At 68.2% G+C, this 19,826-nt stretch overlaps 1 protein-coding gene across 2 annotated transcripts in view; it reads right to left on the minus strand.

The window, feature by feature from the left end:
* Positions 1-19,826, minus strand: part of HERC2 (HECT and RLD domain containing E3 ubiquitin protein ligase 2) — a 44,142-nt gene that overhangs the window by 1,572 nt on the left and 22,744 nt on the right. For both annotated transcript variants that reach the window (XM_045582241.1, XM_045582240.1), the window contains exons 43-88: positions 19,335-19,473; positions 18,894-19,034; positions 18,621-18,763; positions 18,278-18,545; positions 18,073-18,209; positions 17,541-17,639; positions 16,925-17,093; positions 16,715-16,840; positions 16,417-16,525; positions 16,199-16,338; positions 15,859-16,049; positions 15,415-15,520; positions 15,240-15,331; positions 14,737-14,912; positions 14,233-14,344; positions 13,946-14,027; positions 13,714-13,857; positions 13,402-13,492; positions 12,763-12,940; positions 12,595-12,676; positions 12,356-12,527; positions 11,688-11,832; positions 11,368-11,593; positions 10,993-11,164; positions 10,084-10,270; positions 9,462-9,602; positions 8,807-8,998; positions 8,149-8,302; positions 7,593-7,700; positions 7,139-7,270; positions 6,629-6,787; positions 6,419-6,537; positions 5,905-6,030; positions 5,582-5,737; positions 5,380-5,495; positions 4,964-5,162; positions 4,156-4,370; positions 3,563-3,740; positions 3,259-3,420; positions 3,009-3,100; positions 2,697-2,836; positions 2,287-2,474; positions 1,894-2,091; positions 1,716-1,799; positions 740-881; positions 147-645 (exon numbers count right to left, since the gene is read on the minus strand). In XM_045582241.1, coding sequence (XP_045438197.1) covers positions 147-645; positions 740-881; positions 1,716-1,799; positions 1,894-2,091; positions 2,287-2,474; positions 2,697-2,836; positions 3,009-3,100; positions 3,259-3,420; positions 3,563-3,740; positions 4,156-4,370; positions 4,964-5,162; positions 5,380-5,495; positions 5,582-5,737; positions 5,905-6,030; positions 6,419-6,537; positions 6,629-6,787; positions 7,139-7,270; positions 7,593-7,700; positions 8,149-8,302; positions 8,807-8,998; positions 9,462-9,602; positions 10,084-10,270; positions 10,993-11,164; positions 11,368-11,593; positions 11,688-11,832; positions 12,356-12,527; positions 12,595-12,676; positions 12,763-12,940; positions 13,402-13,492; positions 13,714-13,857; positions 13,946-14,027; positions 14,233-14,344; positions 14,737-14,912; positions 15,240-15,331; positions 15,415-15,520; positions 15,859-16,049; positions 16,199-16,338; positions 16,417-16,525; positions 16,715-16,840; positions 16,925-17,093; positions 17,541-17,639; positions 18,073-18,209; positions 18,278-18,545; positions 18,621-18,763; positions 18,894-19,034; positions 19,335-19,473 — 7,127 coding nt within the window. The remainder of the gene's footprint in view (positions 1-146; positions 646-739; positions 882-1,715; positions 1,800-1,893; positions 2,092-2,286; positions 2,475-2,696; positions 2,837-3,008; positions 3,101-3,258; positions 3,421-3,562; positions 3,741-4,155; positions 4,371-4,963; positions 5,163-5,379; positions 5,496-5,581; positions 5,738-5,904; positions 6,031-6,418; positions 6,538-6,628; positions 6,788-7,138; positions 7,271-7,592; positions 7,701-8,148; positions 8,303-8,806; positions 8,999-9,461; positions 9,603-10,083; positions 10,271-10,992; positions 11,165-11,367; positions 11,594-11,687; positions 11,833-12,355; positions 12,528-12,594; positions 12,677-12,762; positions 12,941-13,401; positions 13,493-13,713; positions 13,858-13,945; positions 14,028-14,232; positions 14,345-14,736; positions 14,913-15,239; positions 15,332-15,414; positions 15,521-15,858; positions 16,050-16,198; positions 16,339-16,416; positions 16,526-16,714; positions 16,841-16,924; positions 17,094-17,540; positions 17,640-18,072; positions 18,210-18,277; positions 18,546-18,620; positions 18,764-18,893; positions 19,035-19,334; positions 19,474-19,826) is intronic.

A 19,826-nucleotide genomic window follows, 5' to 3' on the forward strand; every position in this document is an offset into this window, starting at 1 on the left:
GCCGGGTGACCAGCTGCCCCACCCGTGTTCCGGGGGCGGGTGGTGGCGAGGACGGCCTGGCGGTGACGCGGCCCCTCCCTGAGGCTCTCGTCCCCGTTCCCCCCCGCCCCCCGGGGGGGGGCCCAGGCCTGCACGCCCGCACGCACCTGTAGCTGACCGCCAGCCGCACGTACTCGGCGCGCGTGTCCAGGGAGATGTGCGTGTGCCGGGAGCTCAGCTGCACGTCCTGGCCGCTGGCGCTGGGCACGGTGAAGGGCAGCCCCATGGCCTCGAACTCCTCGGCGGTGGCCTCGTTGTCGCGGATGTACATGAGGCCGGGGATGAAGTCCTTGTCCACCTCACTGAGGTCCGCGATGGTGAGGCTCATGCCCGCCAGCTGCTTCCACACGGGCTCGGCCAGGCTGAGGCTCAGGGGGCTGCCGGTGCGGATGGCGATGCCCAGCAGCACGCCCAGGAAGCGGAACATGCTGGTGTGCAGGGGCGCGCGGGCGGCGGGGCTCAGCAGGTAGCAGTCCCGGTTGGCCCCCGACTCGTCCCTCCCGTTGGGCGTCACGATCAGGAGGGGCGTGAGTCCGTTCTGCAGCTCCTCGCAGATCTCCGCGATGGACTCGCTGTAGCCGCCTCCGCAGTCGTCCACGGACTCGCCTTCGGGGAGGAGAGCTGTGTCCCCGGGCCCGCGGAGCCCCCGCCTCCCTCAGAGCCCGCCCGCACGCCCGCCCGCCCGCCCGCCCGCGCTTACCCACGAACTTGACCTTCCAGACGCGGTGCGGCAGCAGCAGGCTGTCGGGGCTGAAGGAGCTCATCTTGGCGCACATCTGCCCGAAGACGGACTTGGTGCCGTCGGGGCCTGCCAGGCCGCCTTTGCTGCGGGAGCGCTTCACCTGGGGAGGGAGGGCGGAGCTGGTGCAGCCGCAGGCGACGCTCACGGGCAGGGCCGGCCTGGTCCTCGCCCGCTGGGCCACCCGGGGCCCCTGTGCTTCTGGTGGGGCCGGAGCAGCTGCTGCCCGTGGAGCCAGCACAGCATGGCACCCCACGACACCAAGTGAGGCCGGCCTGCACCTGGGCTTCCTGAGCCTCCGAGGAGCACACGCCCGCCCAGACCCAAGCTAGACCTGCTGCCCTGCGACCCCGCAGGAGCCCCTCCCACAGGCCGGACGCACAGGAGCTGCCGGCTGAGGCCCGTGGCTGGCATCCTGCCCGTCGGCTCCAAGGGCAGCGAGACCGACGGGGAGAGCAGCGTGCCCCGAGGCGGGAAGAGCTTCCTCCGCCTCGCTCAATAGCCTGCTTGTTCGGGGCGCGGCCGCCGCCCCACAGCCCTGAGCTGCTGACGTCCCTGAGGGCCTCTGCCCCACGCGGCCACACGTGCTCTGCAGCGAACCACAGACAGACACTCGACCGGAACGCCCAGCGAGCCCGGGAGCGTGTGGGTGTGCGCGTGTGCGTGTGCGCGTGTGTGTGTGCGCGCGCGTACGTCGGCACAGGGTGTGGGACAAGCAGGCTGTTCTTGGGGCTCCTGCCGCCGCTGGGGGGCCCGTGGCCTCTCGGTGTTTGATGACTGGTGGGCGCCACGCGGGCAGCCTTGGACTGGAGACGGTGCCTCCCCAGTCCTCTGACCCCGCAGGCCCAGCAGTGCCTCGGCCGTGAAGGGCGGCAGAGAGGGGCCGGGGCCCCTAGAACCCCCTCCTCCCCCGGGGCCGTCGGAGGAGGCCCGTCACCTGGATGCGGTTCAGCTCCACCACGGGCCCGTGCTGCCGGTCGCGCACCATCGTGGCCTGCACCACCTTCCGGAAGGCCACCTCCTGAGGGACAGGGAGGGTGAGAGCCGGCAGGGCCCAGGGCCCGCCTGTCCGCACATCAGCTCAGCAGACCCGGGGGCCGGGGCCGGGGCGGTACCTTGCCCTGGGAGATGAGGATGCCCCGCAGGGTGTCGAAGCCCACGGCGGGCCCCAGCCCCGTCTCGCCCAGCGCGCCCTCCAGGTCGAACATGGGGATGCAGGGGCAGAAGAGCTCCGAGAGGTGGTGCAGCAGCAGCAGCCGGTTCCGCAGGGCGACCACCGGGAGCTCCTGCAGGTGGTTGTACTCCATGGGCACCTGCGGCGGAGGGAGGTCACCTTTACGGCCTCCGTGGGCTCTGGGCGGAGGGGAGTGTCTCGCTGACGCTCAGGGGGCGGTGGCAGACGGAGCGCCAGGCTGCCGTGAGCCCGAAGCACCTCCAGCGGAGACCTGGGCCGCACAGGGACCCGCCACCACACGCACCTCCCCGCCCCCCTGCCCCGCAGCACCCACCTGTGCGGGCAGCTTCCCGGCGCTGGCAGGCTTGCTGGTGGACCAGGCCAGCGTGTGGGCCGAGCCGCAGGCAACACGGTTGACCTTTCTCCCCTGCAGGGCAGCCACCAGCCGCGGCCTCTGGATGGCGTTGGTGGTCCCGTCGCCCAGCTGCCCCTCGTCGTTGTCGCCCCAGGTGTAGACCTCCCCTGAGGGCGGACGGAGACCACGGGGCTAGTGAGGTCCTCACACCATGTGCCCCCGGCCTTATCCCCTCTGCAGACATGGCCCCCGGGGGAGAGGGGCCCCCAAACCCCGCTCTGGGCCAGGAGGGCCCCCTGCACGCACGGCCGGCTCTCCCGGGGCAGTGTGAACGGTGACGGTCCCGGGCCTGAGGCTGGACGCTCCTGGGACGCACAGCCGCCACCTACCCTCCTCGGTGCAGCACACGCAGTGCAGGGAGCCTGTGGCGACGGCGACGACCTTCTTCCCCTGCAGCCCCTGCACCTGCCGCGGCCGCCGCACGTGGTCGTCGGAGCCGTGGCCCAGCCGGTGGTAGTCCCCTTTGCCCCTGGGGGGAGCCGGGCTCAGGGCGAGGCCAGCACCGCCCGCCTGGCCCCTGCCTCCCGGGCCGCGCCGGCTCCGGACACACTCGCCCCAGGGGGATCACGGACCCCCCCGAGGGCCGGAACGATGCCTCAGGTGGAGTCCCCCCACGCCCCACGCCGGGGCAGCCCGCGTACCAGGTGTAGACGGTGCCGGACTTGGTCAGGGCGACCGAGAACTGGGAGCCGCACTCCACCTTCACCACGCCCAGGCCCGTGAGCGAGTCGATCTGCGGGAGAGGCGCTCAGACGTGTCCGAGGAGGGAGCGGAGCCTCGCCCTCGCCCTCGCCCCGTGTACTCCCGCTGAGCCCTCCGCTAGCAGGAGCAGGCGGGCGGGCCCTCCTGGTCCTCCCCCCGCACCCGCAGGGAGCTGGCTCGGCGCGGTACCTTCATGGGCACTTTGCAGCCGTCGCTGCCCCCGCGGCCCAGCTTGCCGTAGTCGCCGTCGCCCCAGGACCACACGGTGTCGTCGTCCGTGAGGCAGAGCGTCTGGGCGTCGCCGCTGCCACAGGCCACGTCCACCACGCGGTGGCCCTGCAGGGCCTCCACCTGAGGGCGGACACGGAGGTTCGGGCTGACCCCTCACGTGACCCCAGAGCGCACAGGTGGCTGTCAGCTCCGCCGTAAACAAAGCCCCGTCCACGCTGAGGGACCCCGCCCCAGCGGAGGGCCGCGCCGGGCGCCGCCTCACCAGCTTGGGCTTGAGCTGGTCCTCGCTGTCGCTGTGGCCCAGGCGGCCGTACCGGCCTTTGCCCCACGTGTAGAGGTCGCCGGCGGCGGTGACGCAGGCGCTGTGGGCCCCGCCGGCCGCGATGTCCACCACCTCGGTGCCGCGCAGGGACTCGACCACACGAGGGCGGTCGCAGGGGCTGCAGAGGCCACGGGCACAGGCAGGTTACCCTCGCGCTGGCACCCGCAGGCTGCGGCTCGGTGCCAGGTGTTCTGCTCGCACTCAGCCCACACCTTGCGAGCCGAGCTCCTTTTTACACTGAACTCCTCGGTCACAGCTGAGTGCGCCTCTGTCACTCGGCCCAGGGCGCAGACGAGGCCTGTGGCACTGGCCGAGTCTTACACCCGCGGCCCCGCACCGAGCCCCGGACCGAGCCCTCCCTCTCCTCCATCCCGCCCTCCTCCCACCGACAGCCTCACGGGCTGTCCCCGAGGCCCGACGCCACCTCGCTGTTTTGGATTGTTTTCTTTGTGCCGTTCCTGCTTGTCTTCCCCCGACTGTGACAATAACGAGACACCCAGCCGTGCCGAGCGAGGGCGGCCGGCCGCCCGTACCTGCGGTTGCCGTGGCCCAGCTTCCCATCCTCGGCCTCGCCCCAGGAGTACACCTCGCCCTCGGAGGACAGGGCCAGGCAGTGCTTGCCCCCCGAGTTCACGGCCACCTTCCGGATGAACACGTGCTGGATGGACTCGAGCAGCGTCGGCGTGGACACCGACTCCGTGCCCCCGACGCCGAGCCGGCCGCCGGCGCCGTACCCGGTGGCGTACAGCTGGCAGGGAGAACAGAGACGGCGCTTTACCCAGAGCCCGCGTCCGAGCAGCTGAGACCCCCGTGCCCCCGACATTCCACCCGAGACGGAGCGAGCGACGCCGGGTCTGAGCTCCGCAGAGCGCCGCCGCCAGTGAGGGGAGACACCTGTGTGAGACGCCGATTCACACGGCGCGTTTGCAGCGAGGCCTCTTTCCCCGGGACATGTTTCTGCCCAGACGCCAGCCATCCCTGACGCCACGAACAAGGACGGCTTCGTCAGACTGCCGGCGGGTCGCCGACAACAGCGCCCACAGACACCCCCAGGAAACGTGCCGTCTCGGGACACACACAGCTTTACCGCTAACTTTTAAATACCAGACTGCCGCTTCCAACGGGCGGTAAGGCTGCGGCGAAGCGTGCAGAAAGGGAGCCCGAGAGGATGGATGGGAGCCAAGGTGGCAGGTGGACCGAGCCCCCCAGCCTAGCGGGCCCTCCCCCACGGGGGCCCCACCCCACGGGGGGGCCGGAGGAGGCGCAGGGTCCCGTCACAGACACGGCTCGCCGTAACGAAGACCCGCGGTGTCCATGCCGACAACGGGAAACGTCCCTTACCTTCCCGTCGGCTGTGACCGCGAACAGAGTCTGCTCCCCGCCGATCAGCTGAACGGGCCTGAGGGTGGCCAGGGCCTCGCAGGGCGTGGGCACCTTCACCTTCGCCCCCTCGATGCCCCCGAGCTGGCCCCTGTGGTTATGGCCCCACCCGTAGATGGTGCCGCTGCCGCCGGCAGACAGCGTCCAGTCGTCCGGGCGCCTGGAGCCAGAGAAGCGCACAATGGACGTGGGTGCTCCCCGTGTGAAGCGTGTCCCCCGTGAGGCGTGTCCCGTGAGGTGTGTCCCAGGGTGAAGCGTGTCCCCCGTGAGGTGTGTCGTCCCCGGGTGAGGCGTGTCCCCCCCGGGTGAGGTGTGTCCCCCGTGAGGCGTGTCCCCGGGTGAGGCGTGTCCCCGGGTGAGGCGTGTCCCGCGGCGACCTGCTCATCCACTGCACCAGCTGCTCGTCGTGCTCCCTGCGGAACACGTCGTGGCTCTCGTGCAGGACGTCCATGGCCTCGCCGTCAGCCATGAGCTCGCGGATCTTCTTCGCCACCTGGAGGCACACAGTGAGGCCCACATGCCCGTTCCAGGACAACGGGACCCGCTCTGCCCCCCAAGGTGCCTCGAAACCCCGCGCACCTCGTCCAGGAACAGCCGGGGCAGTGGCGTCCGCCGGTCCAGGGCCACGGCCACGCGGGCGGCCATGCAGTACCTGCGGAACCAGGCCCACTTGTGCGTCTCCGCGCAGCAGGGGAGCGTGTCCAGCTCCAGGTCACAGGCGAGAGCCACCAGCACCTGCAGAGGGCCCCGCGGGGTCACGCCGGCACCAGGCGCCCAGGCGCCCTCCGCGCACCGCCCGGGAGCCTCTCCAGCTCTGCTGCACGCTCTGCCCCTCGATGCCCGAGCTGGCCCCGTGGTTGTGGCTCCCGGCGGCACCCGACGCCCCGCCCCCGAGCACGTGCCTTGAAGAAGGGGCTGTGCAGCAGCTGCTTGCCGCCCCGCACGACGGGGTCCTCGTACTCGAACTGCCTCTCCAGGGTCTCCGGCAGGCCCTTCACCAGCGCAGCCAGCGCGCTGCCCGTGAAGCTCTGTGGGAACAGCACGCTGTAGCCGCGCCCTCCACCCCCGGCCCCCATGCTTGGCCTCCGAGTCCACGTTCCGTTCTATGGGTGCCCATCTCCCTAAAAAAGCAAGCAGGGGGACCTAAAAGGACACGACCTGGGCCTCTGACGGTAGCCACTCCTCCCGCGGAACAAAGGCCCGTTGTCAGCCCCATAGACGCGATCCCATGGTCACAGCCCCGGAGACGCCCGCCATCAGCATCAAAGCGCCCGCACGCGTGTGGAGCAGCACGAGGGCGCGGCCCTGACAAAGGCCGGCTTGTCCTCCGCCGGTTTCCGGCGGGCCCAGCGGGAATGCGGGCGCTAACGGGGCAGCCTCACTGCGGGCACAGCCTGGCACCGGCCGGGCTCCTACCAGGGCGCGCGCCTCCCCGTCGCTGTCGCCCAGCAGCCGGCGGATGTTGACCGACTGTCCGAACTCCGTCGTCAGCAGCTTCCTCAGCCTCTGCAGGGCCCACATCCGGTGGCTGGCAGCTGGAGAGCAGACAGACACACGGCAGCTCGGCACGGCTCCTCTCACCAGCCACCGGGCGACTCACGGACTCGGCGACGAGGACGCCCCTACCTAAGGCGCTGAGCTGTGCGCACGCGGCCAGCGACGCGGCCAGGCGCGGGACAATGCTCCTGTTGGAGGCCAGGTTGAGCCGGAAGTCCAGCAGGCAGGTCACCAGGTCCATGGACGGGCAGGAGAGGACACAGCGGTCCGAGAGCAGGTCTTTTGGGCCTGAGGGTGAGCAGCGAATGTCCCGTAAGGAGACCCTCACGACCCGCCCGACAGACAGGCAGACCACTGCACGAGTGTAACGGCCAGGCATCCAGCCTGGGCACCGCGGAGGGCCCCCACCTGGGCATCCCCTCACTGGGCACCCCTCACTGGGCCCGCGGAGGGCCCCCCACCTGGGCATCCCCTCACCTGGGCATGCCCTCACTGGGCACCGCGGAGGGCCCCCCACCTGGGCATCCCCTCACCTGGGCATCCCACCTGGGCCCCGCGGCCCCCCACCTGGGCATCCCCTCACCTGGGCATCCCCTCACTGGGCACCGCGGAGGGCCCCCCACCTGGGTGTCCCCTCACCTGCGGCCGGCATGATGGGGTAGACCGTGAAGCGCCAGCCCCACCCGTTGACGGACCCGTCGCTGATGAACTTCCACTTGAGCTCGTCCCCGGGGATACGCAGCTCGCTGGACCAGTCGGACCACTCCCGGCCTGCGGGCGGCACCACCAACCTCCTCAGACCGTCACTCCCGCCCAGGCCCCCAAACCGATGTCCCCACGCCTCCACACAGACCGTGCTGAGTCCTGGGGAAACTGAGGCAGCAGCCGGCCTCACGGGAACGCGCACACAGCTGCCACGCCGTGTGAGGCCGGCAGGCTGACCGGGAGCTGCTGATGGGGAGGCCCTGCTGGGCAGGGGAGGACGGGGCCGGGGAAGGCTGGGAAGGGTGCCGTCCTGCCCCAGCGGGGGATGGAGCTGAGAGGACGCACAGACACTCCCCTCCCGGGCCTGGCACCCCCCGTCGCCCCCCACCTGAGCGCACGGAGACGATCCGGTTGACGCCGTCCATGACGGTGAGGGGGTCGTGGCGCCGCTCTGTGGAGCACTGCCGGTCAAACTCCACCCGGAGGCCCTCCGCACCTGCCAAAGCCCACACCCCCGCTGTGACCGGGGCGCCCCCACAGGCGCCAGGCAGGACGCCCACGCGCACGGCTCCTGCCACGTTCTCTCCAAGAGGCGGCGGCTTGTAGGAAGGCAAGAAGTGAGCCTCACGCAGCGTTAAAATCCTGTTCTAGAGCCCTGGCCAGCGGCTTGGCTGGCTGGAGCATCATCCCCTCCACCAAACGGTGGTGGGTTCGATTCTGCTCAGGGCACAGGCCTAAGCTGCAGGTTCGAGTCCCGGTAGGGATGCACACAGGAGGCAACCATCCACATTTCTCTCACTCTCGATGTTTCTCTCCTACCCCCACAAGCAACTTTAAAATACCCTTGGGGGAGGATTAAAACGAAATCGGTCCTCCGCAGCGATGGCCACTCCCAGGACGTAACCAGCGGTGCGGCCAGCGGAGCACCGCCGCCCCACACACACCTGGGATCTTGACGGTGCCGCTGGAGGAGGTGTCGTCCGTGTAGGGGTGGCTGCTCTCCACCACCACGGGCTGTGAGGACAGGCGGCCGCTCTGCGAGTCGGAGGCCACGTCCTCCAGCTCGGTGACGCAGAGCTCCAGCAGCATGTCCGCCACCTGCGGGGAGAGGGCGAGGTCGGGAGACTGCCCGGCAGGCCCCTGCTCTCGAGGTAAGTCTGGGATGGCTCAAAAAGACAAACGTCACCTATAAAAAGAAAGCATCACATGCTAATTAGGCGGGAGGGCCTCCCGGACGAAGCTGGGCTGCGAGGGAAGCCGGGTCCCGGGCAGCAGCGGGAAGCCGGTGCGGCAGCCGGGGAAGGAAGGCCTCCTGCACGAATTCCGTGCCCCAGGCCTCTAGTCGATGACGTGAGGAAAGTGGTTAGAAGCGGGTGCTTTAAACAGCGCCGCGGTATCCAGCTAAAACAAAACCCAGGGGCGTAAAGCAGCACCGGCAGGCCTGACGCTGCGGGCGAGCACCTGCTACGCGGCGGACAGACATGCCACGGCCCCGGGGGACACGCAGCCCACGTGACCGCGCCGGGCCTGGCTCACACGGAGCCAGCACAGACACCACGGGACATCACAGCACCAGGGAGAAGCCCCGTCCGCCGTGCTCACCTGGGGGTAGGCGGTGCCCATGCCCGACAGCACGGCCGAGAGCACCTCCCGGCCACGGTCCCCCGCCCGGCCGCACACGGACAGCTTGAGCAGGTCCACCAGCACCCGGGTGTCGTCGGCGACCAGCAGGCTGGTGAACTCGTCCAGGGCCTGAGGCTCGGGGCCCGAGGCCTTGTTCTGGCTCTCCACATCCTGCAAGGCCGACAGGAAAGAGGAGCGACACGTGAGAACGCAGCAGCTCACCGCAAACCCCCGGAGGTAAAGGGGGGCCTTCGGGAGGCGATGGGAGGGGATGGAGCACGGAGCACGGTGTCTGCAGGTCGTCAGGCACTCCTCTCCCGACACTGCTGACACAGCGACTGCCCGCAGGGGGAGCCTGGCAGACACTCCCGAGCAAGTGGTAAGGACTCCCGGCCCAGGTAAGGCTGCCCATCAACATCAGCCGCCAGGAGCGCAGAGACAGTGCCCTCTGTGAGGGCTGACAGACAGCACACCTGGGCCCAGACCTGCACGGCCCCCTGGGACAGGAGCCAGAGGGGCGAGCAGCCTGCAGGCGAGTGCACACTGCCACCAGGGCGCAGAGCTGCCCGTGTGCTGCCTCTGCAGCCCTGCGTGCGGCGAACACGCTTTCACACAGATGCAGGAAGCCCCTGACCTCTCTGGCTTTGGTCATGGTTTCCGCGATGATGCTGGCAGCGCCCGGGTCGTCTGTCACGGGAATGAAGGGCCGAGAGGAGGCGGAGGAGGCAGACGGGGTCACGGCGGCAGGGGTGCCAGCATCCTCAGAGGAGATCATCTGGTTTTACAACCGAGGAGGAGAACTCAGCCATGTGCTCACCTCCCCCCAAAAGCCTCCCCCAAAGCCCTCTGGCTGCGTGAGCCACATGTCTGTGGGGACAGGCCTCCCCCTCCCCTCGGCAGGGGCTGGGCAGCACACCCGGCTCCGCTGCTCCCAGGGCGCCTGCTGACACCGGGCAGGTGGCAGGGAGACTAAAAGGAGCTCGCTTCTCTTCAAGCTGCAGGCAGCCCCCACGTAATCACAAAACGTTTACATTTCTAAGAGGCATGAGGTTTTGTGATTGCAGACAAAGGACTATGGACTTTTAGCATCTTTTTAAATTAGTAAGTTCCATTTGATGCTTAAAAGAAGCCTCCTTTTAAAAAGAGCATTTTCTAACTCGAGCCCAAAGGGCAGAAGGGAAGCCGGAATGAAGTGGGACAGTGACCTGGCCCCTCCTGCCCGCCCCGCCCCGCCCCTGATGGGTCACTTCACTCGCCTCCCCTCGCTTCTCCTGCCAGGGGCTGGGGCTCGGTCTGTCCTCGGAGTCAGCAGCCAGCAAGCACGCCTCACCGCTCACGGGACTGGCCGTGGCGGACGCCTCTGAAGGGGGCGCCGAGGAGGAGAAGGAGGGGCACTCCGGAGCGATCATGCTGGCTGGCATCAGGGCGCCCACCACGGCGTCTCTGTCAGGAGGGAGGGGCCTGGTGAAGGACAGCAGCAGGAGGCAGGCAGGCACAGCACACACGGTAACACGTTTCGGAAAACACGGAACGTTATCACAACGTACCCCTGCATGGAAGCTACAACAGTTACTCCTGATCCTACGAGTTCGAACACCCACCGTGGCAACGAGAAAACTGCCGAATACAAATGCCACGGCAGAGCGAGCCCTGGGCCCCCTGGGAACCTGATGGCCCTGCAGAGCCCACGGGGTTCTGTGGAAGCTGCAGCCAGGGCGGCTCCAGCACCAGCAGGCCCCACGTCCTCTCAGGTCTGCACGGCCTCCGCCTGCACTTGCCGCTCCTGAGGTGCCCCTCCACGCCCCGGCCCCTCGCCATGGCCACCAGGAGGCTAGACAACAGCTGTGAAAGGTTGGGAAACATCACTTATCCGATTCTGCCCTGGGGAGGGTCTGAGCGAAGGGAGAGGGGTCTGAAGCACTGTTGAACATCAGTGTCAACGATGCTTCCTCTGCCCCCCAGGTCATGCTCAGAGCTCACTGGCCACAGAGAGGAACACGCTGCCTCTGCCTGGCTTTCTGACTCCTGTTTCAAGTACCAACGGGTATGGGACCGAAACGGATCTAAAGACAACACACCAGGGTCTGAAACATCCCATCAATCAAAAAGCCACACAGACTCAACGTTACTGACGGCGGGCTTTCACAGCCAGCACACCGGCTCACCTGGCGTACGTGATCTGCAAGGCGTTGAGCACGTGAGACAAAGCCTGCTGCTTGGCCAGGTTCCCGTCCAGGGACAGGAGGGTCTTGGCGAGGGAGGGGCGGCCAGGCTTAGAGCTGCCCGCCCCGCTGAGCTTGTTGCTGGCAGCAGAAGACTCGGCATCAGAAGGCACACCTGGAGAGAGAAGGAATGTTTGCGCTTGATTTTTTTTAAAGATCACGTCTTGTTCTGTTTCTGTAATTCAACCTTCCAGTTTAGTTCCATTCTGCTGTTTCACAGATGTGCGCCCGTGGCTTTGGTGCAGAAGGGATGCCTCCAGACCTCCGACCCGGGCCCGAGGGACTTCCCAGGAGGACCCGCACCGAGCGGTCAGCTACCTAGATAGGAAGCGCCCAGCGGGTCCCTCGCCGTCTGGAACAGGACGGGCTCGTGCACAGAGGGCGTGGCCACGTCCACCGTCGTCCAGGCCACGCTGTGCGAGGACCCGCAGGCCACGCGCGTGACCTTCTGGCCCTCCAGGCCCTGCACCAGGGTGGGCTTCCTGTTGACGGTGGTCGTGCCGTTGCCCTGCTGGCCGTGGTCGTTGTCGCCCCAGGCGTAGACCTGTTTGGCGGGAAAACCCAGGCTCCGTTTCAGACCTTCCTCTGAGCGCCTTCGTAAGCGCCCCCGGGACCCGGGCTCCCACGGCCCCGCTCACCTGCCCCGCGTCCGTGACCGCCAGGCAGTGCAGGGCGCCGACGGCCACGTGCACGATCTTCTTCCCGCGGAGCCCCTCCACCACCTGCGGCTTCCGCACGTGCACGTCCGAGCCGTGGCCCAGCCGGAAGTAGTCGCCCTTGCCCCTGCGGAGGCCACGGGCGTGAGCCCGGCTGGTGCTGCTCAGCGGAGCGCGCGTCAGCCGTGGACCCAAGGGTCGCGGGTTCGATTCCGGTCAAGGGCACGCGCCTCGGGTGTGGGCTGGATTCCCAGCCCCAGTCAGGGCATGTGCGGGAGGCAACCCGTTGATGAACTGATGTCTCTCTCACATCGATGTTTCTCTCCCCCTCTCACCACCCTCCCCCCTTAAAAATCAATGGAGGAAAAAAATATCCCTGGGTGAGAATTCACCAAAAAACAACCAAAACCAAACCGGTGGCTTCAGCAGTCACAGCCTGGAACACCCCACAGGGAAGCTCCTGGGCAGGGCACTGGAGCGGCTCGAGGCAAGGCCGCCTGAGCCGTGAGCGTAAACCTGCCTAGAGCCCTCTGTGCTCTCTCCCTGCGTCCGAGCCTGCGGCCCCACGTGGACCAGGGGGAGGAGATGTGCAGCGAGAGGCTCGGCGCCCCCCGGGCCGCACACGGCGGGACAGGACAGGCGGCACCTACCACGTCCACACCACGCCCGACTTGGTGAGCGCCAGGGAGAACTGGGCGCCGCACTCGATCTGGCACACGCCCTGGCCGTTGAGCCGCTCGATGTTCTGGGGGACGTTGCAGCCTTCGCTTCCTCCCCGGCCCAGCTTCCCGAAGTCGCCGTCGCCCCAGGAGAACACCAGGCCTGGGGGAGGGAGGACCTTCAGCCGGGTCCCGGGGCCCCACCCCGGGCCGGAGTGCGGCCGGCTCACCTTCATCGGTCAGAGCCAGGGTCTGCGCGTCGCGGCTCCCGCAGGCGACCTGGATCACTCTGTGGCCCAGGAGCACTTTCACCTGCGCGGCCACAGGGGACGGAGTCACACCGGCTCGGTCAGCGGGGAGACCGTCCAGAGGCCCGCACGGGGGGTGGGCGCGCTCACCATCTTGGGCTTCAGCTGCGTCGTGTTGTCCCCGTGCCCCAGCCGGCCGTACTCCCCGAGGCCCCAGGTGTAGAGCTCGCCACTGGAGGTGAGGGCGGCGCTGTGTGAGCTCCCGCAGGCGATGTCCCGGATGCGCTTGGTCTTCAGGGCCTCGATCAGCCGCGGCTTGTCGCAGTTCCTGGAGCAGAGGAGCAACGTGCCCTGACCGACCGGCTTGTGCGTAAAGAGAAAAGCAGCTCTGGCTGGTATGGCTCAGTGGATAGAGCGTCGGCCTGTAGGCCCCAGGTTCCATTCCTGGTCCCAGCACCTGTCCCGGGTGAGGGCTCGATGCCCAGCAGGGAGCGTGCAGGAGGCAGCTGATCCATGACTCTCTCTGCCCATCTCCTCATGGGTGTTTCTCTTCCTCCCTCTCCCTTCCTCTCTGAAACCAATAGAAATGTTAAAAAAAAAAAAAAAAAAAAAAAAGAAGAAAGAGGAGGAGGACATCTACACGGATCCACACGGACAGAGAGACGTAACAGGACCAGCCTGTAACACGGACGGGAGGTGAAGGCACGCTCCCAGCTGCTGCTGAGCAGCTTCTCCAGCACCGCGCCCAGTGCTGGCGACAGGCCGCGTGCACGCAGAAGAGGGCCTTACATGCGGCTGAAGTGGCCCAGCTTGCCGTCGTCCCCTTCGCCCCAGGAGAACACCTTCCCGTCCACCGTCAGAGCCGTGGCGTGCCGGCCGCCTGCAATCACACAGTGTGAGCACACACGGGCCATGGGTAACCACCACCCGTTCGCTCTGCCCGGCGTGCAGCACGCAGACATCTCAGGGAACAAACGGCAGGAGTGGCCTTCCTCCCCCGCCCCCCCATTCCCCGAGCGTGTGCAGAGGCGCTGGGATGCCGGGCAGGGGCGGCACGGGAGGCCCCTCAGAGAGGCTCCCCGGCGCCACGCCCCCAGGTACCTGAGTGCACGGCCACCTTCTTGACCACATAGCTGCTGAGCGCCGGGACCTGCCGGGGGATGGGCACAGTGCCGCTGGACATGCCCAGCCCCAGCCGGCCGTTGGTGGCCTCGCCGCAGGCGTACACCTTGCCCTCCGCGGTCACTGCGGGCAGAGGGGCGGCTCAGCTCGGACCCACAGCGGGGCTCTCGGTGGGAGCTCAGGGACCGTTCTCCACGGGGAGGCAGCGTACCTGCAAACAGACTCTTCGAGCCGCCCGCCACCTGCACGACGTTCAGAGCCGACAGCGTCTCCGAGAACGAAGGGACCTTTATCTGGGATGGGACGTTTTGGTAAAACAGAGACAAGACGGTTTTACCTATACCTTTAAGACAACCAGTAACGTAGCAGACGCACAGGGAGTCACGCGGTTGGCATGACGTCGTTGACGAGGTCACTTCTCTGGGCACACGGGGCCCGAGGCTGGCCGGTGTGTGGAGGACCCCCCCCTGCCCCTCAGGCAGCTCCGGGCACAGGTACCTTGGAGCCCTTGAGGCCGCCCAGCTGGTCCTTGTCGTTGAGGCCCCACACGAACACCTTGGTCCTGATGGTGGCCGCCGACTCCAGGCCCGCAGCCTTCTTCCTGACGAGGCTGCGGAGGAAGAGGCTGCAGCTGAAGGGAGAGCGTCGGGAGCACACGGCGCGCCCGTTCCCGTCGGGAACCACGCCCCGACACCATGAGCCTCGAGTGGCGGCAGCGGATCGACATTTCCCCTCACACTGACGTCCCTCTCTGCCTCTCTCCCCCTCGCTTCCTCTCTAAGTCAACGTGGTAAATTTTATGTATATTTGATAACTTTAAAAGGCTCAATTTAAAAGCAAACGAGTACTCAGCAAAGCAAGCTGTCAGGTACTCCCCATGCCTCGCCACGCCCACAGGAAGCAGGTGGAGAACCACAGGACATGCCCCGGGTTATAAACACATGCACTCCCACGCCCAGCCCGTCCCTGAGCCGAGTCACGTCACCGTCGGGACACGCTCACCTCCCGGCGCCGCCCTTCTCGTCCTCCTCCTCCTCACTGTCGGAGGCGAGGAAGGGCGCGGCGGCCCAGTCCTCCTCCTCGGCGCGCACGCGCCCCAGCAGCACGAGGCCGTGGACCTTGCAGTCGATGCCCGAGCTCCGGCACTGCTTGATGGCGATCTCGATGTGCCTGTGGTACTGGACACGCCCCGGGCGCTGAGACCCGGCCACGCCCCCCCCCCCCCCCCCCGTCCCTGCGACCCGGGGACCCCCAGCCGGGGGACGGGTCAGGGTGGGAGGCTGGGGACTCAGGGTCTGCCTGACACGAGGTGCCACGAGCCCGCTGGGTGGCCAGCAAGCCTCTGCCGTCCTGATGCTCCAGTCGGGACTGCCCGCCGCTGGAGGGACAGAGCGAGCCCAGGACCCCGCCCCCTCGCGGAGCCGCAGGAGACGGTGCTCCGAGGAGCGCGCTGCGGGAGCCGCGGCGAGGGGGACGCGGGACGGAGACGGGCCCGCCGCACGCACCTCGGTGCAGTCGCTCAGCAGGGACACCGTGGTGTCGGTGGGGCTGATGTTGATGGTCTTCAGCTCGACGAGGTTGTTCAGGGAGTTCCCGCCTGGGACAGAGGAGGGAGATGGAGCGTCAGATCGGGAGATCTCATTCCTGACGGAGGGCACTCGCGCCAACGCCCTTGGCTACCTGACACCACGACCAGGGAGGGCATGTAGCTGCTGTCTGCGGGGTCGACAGTCATCTTCAGTCTGTGAACCAGGATGTCGGGGAAGATCTCCAAGCGGATCCAATGCTTGAACAGAAAGCACCCCGTCAGTAAGGTCCAGTTCCACGTCAGCTGCTCAGACCCCACCAGGAAAGCTGCATCTGCACGGGACTGTGACGCCACCTTGTGGCCTGAGACAGCCTCCCCTCGGAGGTCTGAGCAGAAACGGGAAGGCCTGACCTGGGGTCCCTGACAGCCGTCACACGTGGCCCCAGAAAACACGAGTCCGGCGTGGAGAGAGCCCGTGCTCCACGCCTGTCCCACCGGGCAGGAGCTGGTGCGCGGGCCTGTGCTGACACGCCGGAATGTGCAGGGCCTGGGGGCCGGGGAGCCGAGTGAGGCAGCGCGCAGGCCCGGCCGCCTACCTTGCCCTGGGACCCCGAGGACTGCCAGCAGGGCTCGCTGCCGTCGATGAGCCGCGAGGCCTGGTTCACGGAGGACGACACGTGCAGGCTCTTCACCATGCGGGACCAGCTGTCCAGCAGCGCGCCCGGCTGGCTGCTGGGGCACCGCTTCAGCTGCTTTCCGGAGCGGCCGCAGAAGACGGCCGACTGTCCTGCGGGCGTGACAAGCGTCAGCGCGCGTGCCGCGCCGGGAAGCGGAGACCGTCACAGGGGAGGAGCTTCCCCCTGGCACACACACTGCAGGAGCAGGAGCGCCGAGCACGGCGGTGCCCTCCCCGCCCCGCTCCAGCGGCCCCCTCACCGGGCTCGTTGATCCGGCCGAACGTGTGCCTGGGGCTGTGCCTCCGGGCCTTGAAGCACGCCTCACAGAAGTCAAAGTCCTCGCAGTTCCTGCACTTGAACCTGGGCCCGTGGATGGGGAACACCTGGCAGCCGTCACACCTGCTGGGGGAGGGGCGGTCACACACTGCCTTCGCTCCCGCGGGCGCCGGCCCCAGGACCGCGGCCGCAGGCACTCACGTGACGCCGGGGTGCACGCTGGGCACCAGCTCCATCTCGGAGAGCAGCCCGGTCCAGTGGGACTGCTGCGGGAAGTCCACGATGACATCCTTCCCGTTGGCGCTGAAGGCTGCGGACAGGCACGCCGGTCAGTGCCCCCCTCCCCCCCCCCGTGGGCCCGGCCCCTCACGGAGGCCCCTCGCGTGCGACGTGCTGGGTGGGGGAGGCCTCCCACGGACAGGCCGGGACCAGCTGGCTGGCGCCAGGGGTGCCCGCACGTGGAGGCCCGGGCTCCCCGGGGCGAGAAGGCGGGCGCTACCTTTGACGACGCCGACGCTCTGGTGCGTCACGGAGCCCCACTTGTACTTGGGGGTGGTCACGGCGGCCTTGACCCGCACCTTGTCCCCGATCTTGATGTGGGCGGGGAAGCTGGGGGGCGGGTAGCCTGGAGGGGTGGGAGGACTGAGGTGAGCGCGGGGCGGCGGGTGTGGCGGGGCGGGGCGGCCGGGCCCGGGGCAGGCGGGCTCACCCAGCAGCTCCACGTGGATGTAGCGCACCCAGTAGGTGCCCCCTTTGTGCTGCCAGTCGCTCTGCACGTTGAGGTCGTGCAGCCCGTCGCGGTCCAGCTTGACGACCTTGCCCACGTCGCCCTCGCGCACCTCCTCGTACGTGCGGCAGCACCGCACCATCATGCCCACCTCCAGGGACAGGCCCCCAGCGGGAGTCAGCCGGTGAGCGGCCGGGAGGCGGCCCGCGAGCAGTCCCTGCCCGGAACGGCTCCTCCCCATGGAGTGCCAGACCTTCCTCGCCGACAGAACCGGGGCCCCGGGGAGCCTGGGCCCCCGTGCCATCAAGTGAGGGGGCAAACAGCTGGGCGGTCACACAAAGGGACGCCCCAGCCCAGAGGAACCAGAGCCGGCACACCAAGCCCCGACACGCGTGTCAGCTCTCCCTCAGGACACCAGCACTTCCCTCCCTTTCCTCTGCGAGCCGTGACAGAGCGACCGCTGCCGGCAGCTCCACACCAAAGCAGAGCTGGGCCCCAGGGGTCGGTGCTGGCCCGGCGGCCATCAGACCAACAGGCGGGGCTTCCGAGCAGGCGGCGCCGGCTAACCGCTCCCCCCGCCCGGCCACAGCGGCCTCACCTGGATGTTCTCCCGCACGTACACCGCGTAGTCGTCGTTGCTCAGGAAGTCCGCCCGCTTCTTGTACGTCTGGCTCTCCGTCACCACGGCGCCGGAGGACTGGAAGGCCACACAGACAGAGCCGAGGCACCGTGTGAGGCCCTCACTGTGAAGGCCGGTGGGCACGGCCACCGGTTTCCCTACAGCACCTCATCTGGGGCGTAACAAGGCCTCATCGGAAAGACGGGGGGACTCCGAGCCCCCGAAGAGCCGGACCCGCATCCGAGAGACCAGCACCGCTCCGCAGGCGGGGCCTCTCGGAGCCGGAGCACAGATACCTCCACCCACCCCCATGAAAGCATCTGCTCAGGGCAGAGGTCAGGGCGACACGCACCACGCGGTCCCTCAGAGCGCCGCCCGCTGTGACCGGCACCCCAGGGGTGGGGCAGGGTCTGCTCGCCGAGCCACAGGAGGCCCTGCCGGCCTGGGTGTCCTTGGAGCCCGGCAGAGCCTGGGGCCAGCACAGGCGGGCACGGGGGGAGGGGGCACTGACCAGGGCGTAGGCCGTGTCGTCCAGGTCCTCCAGCAGCTCCTCCTCGGAGCCGTCCTCAGACCCCGTGTCTGGGTCTGAGAGGTCTGTGCCTGGCAGGTCGGCATGGTCCAGCAGCCACCCGACCAGGGCCTCCACACCTGCAAGCACCCCCGTGAGCGTGGTGCCGCTCGGCCGCGCCCAGGGAGCCGGAGAGCCGCGCACACACCTGGCAGGCCGGGGGCGTTCCCCGCGGCGCCCGCGAGCGCCTTCAGCGCCAGCTCGATGTTCCTCCGCGGGAAGCCCATCTCCATGAGCTGCACCACGATGGGCAGGGCGGGCACGGGCGACTGCCTGCGCCTCCGGGCTCGGACGGGGCGCAGGTGCGGGGCGGGCACCGGCGTGCTGGCCTCGCTGGAGCTGCCGTCCTCGAACGCCGGGCTGCACGGGTGGGCGCACTCCACGGCCAGGTACTGGCACACAGCCAGGGCGGCGGCCTGCGGGGGGCGGGCCGGGTGTCAGAGCCGCCAGGGGGCGGTGGAGCACAGGGCGGGCCGACCTCCCCCAGGCACCTCGAGCTCCTGCCGGGCGAAGACGGCCTTCACAGGGGACGGCTGTGTGGCCGCGGCCAGCAGCTGCTGCAGCAGGATCATTGGGGGTTGCGGGCCCTCGGGGGACATGTCCCCCGGGTCCGGGGACGCGGCTGTGCTGTCGTCTGTGTGGAAACAGAACACGCCTGACGTTACACATCGTGCTTGAGCGTGTGAACCGACCGATGCCCACCCACCACAGGCCGGACCCACACCTTCAGGCTCAGAGCCCAGGTCCATCTCCCCCCCACCTACCTGCCTGCGCAGCGGCCTCCTGCACGGCGGGCTGGGCCAGCGTCTGCCGCAGCTGGTCCTGGTGGGGCAGCAGCGCGCGGCCCGCCTTCAGCACGTACAGCTTCAGCTGCTGGCGCCGCAGCAGGCCCAGGTCCACCGGGCCTGTGGGAGGGAGGGTCAGGGGCGCCTCTCGGGCACGGAGCCTGACCACCACAGATGGCTCCCGCATGGTGACTGGCAGCGAAGGCGACTGTGGACGTGTGTGGTGGACAGGCCGTGCCCCAGCCAGCGCGGTGAGGTGGAGACTCAGCGGAGACGCTGGCCCGGAAGCAGGCAGGCCACGCCCGGTGCCGAGTCCCTCCGGTGCCCATCCCCCTCAGCAGCCGCCCCCCAGCCACGCCCACGCCCACGGCAACTCCGCAGGGTCCACCCGCAGGAGCCTGCAGACGACAGTGCACTCACCGGCGAAGCCCTGCTTGGGCGACTTCTTTATCTTGTGCTTCTCCAGCCTGCTCCCCGCGAGGTTCACCAGTTGGGCCCAGACGGCGAGCATGGGCTCTGTGAAGGGCAGGCTGGTGATGCTGAAGGGCACGGCGGGGAGCTGGGGAGAGAGTACACCCTCACCAGGGGGCCCGGACAACGGGTGTAAGCTGTCCCGGAAGTTACAACCACGGTCTTTCGACTGAAAATGCTCTCATACAATGATGTGAAAGCCCTGGCCGGTTTGGTTCAGTGGATGGTGTCGGCCTGTGGACTGTGTGGGGTGTGCAGGAGGCAACCGATCCATGATTCTCTCCAATCACGGATGTTTCTATCTCCCTCTCCCTTCCTCTGAAATAAACGAACATGTTTTAAAAGTCTCATAAAAAAAGACGACGAAGAAAAGACTCATACGTGTACAGCAGATACGACCTAACTCTTCCCTTGTCACCTGTCAACAGGGACTCCGAGCCC

The sequence above is a fragment of the Pipistrellus kuhlii genome, unplaced genomic scaffold (assembly GCF_014108245.1).
Source record: "Pipistrellus kuhlii isolate mPipKuh1 unplaced genomic scaffold, mPipKuh1.p scaffold_m20_p_151, whole genome shotgun sequence".
Taxonomy (NCBI): Eukaryota; Metazoa; Chordata; class Mammalia; order Chiroptera; family Vespertilionidae; genus Pipistrellus; species Pipistrellus kuhlii.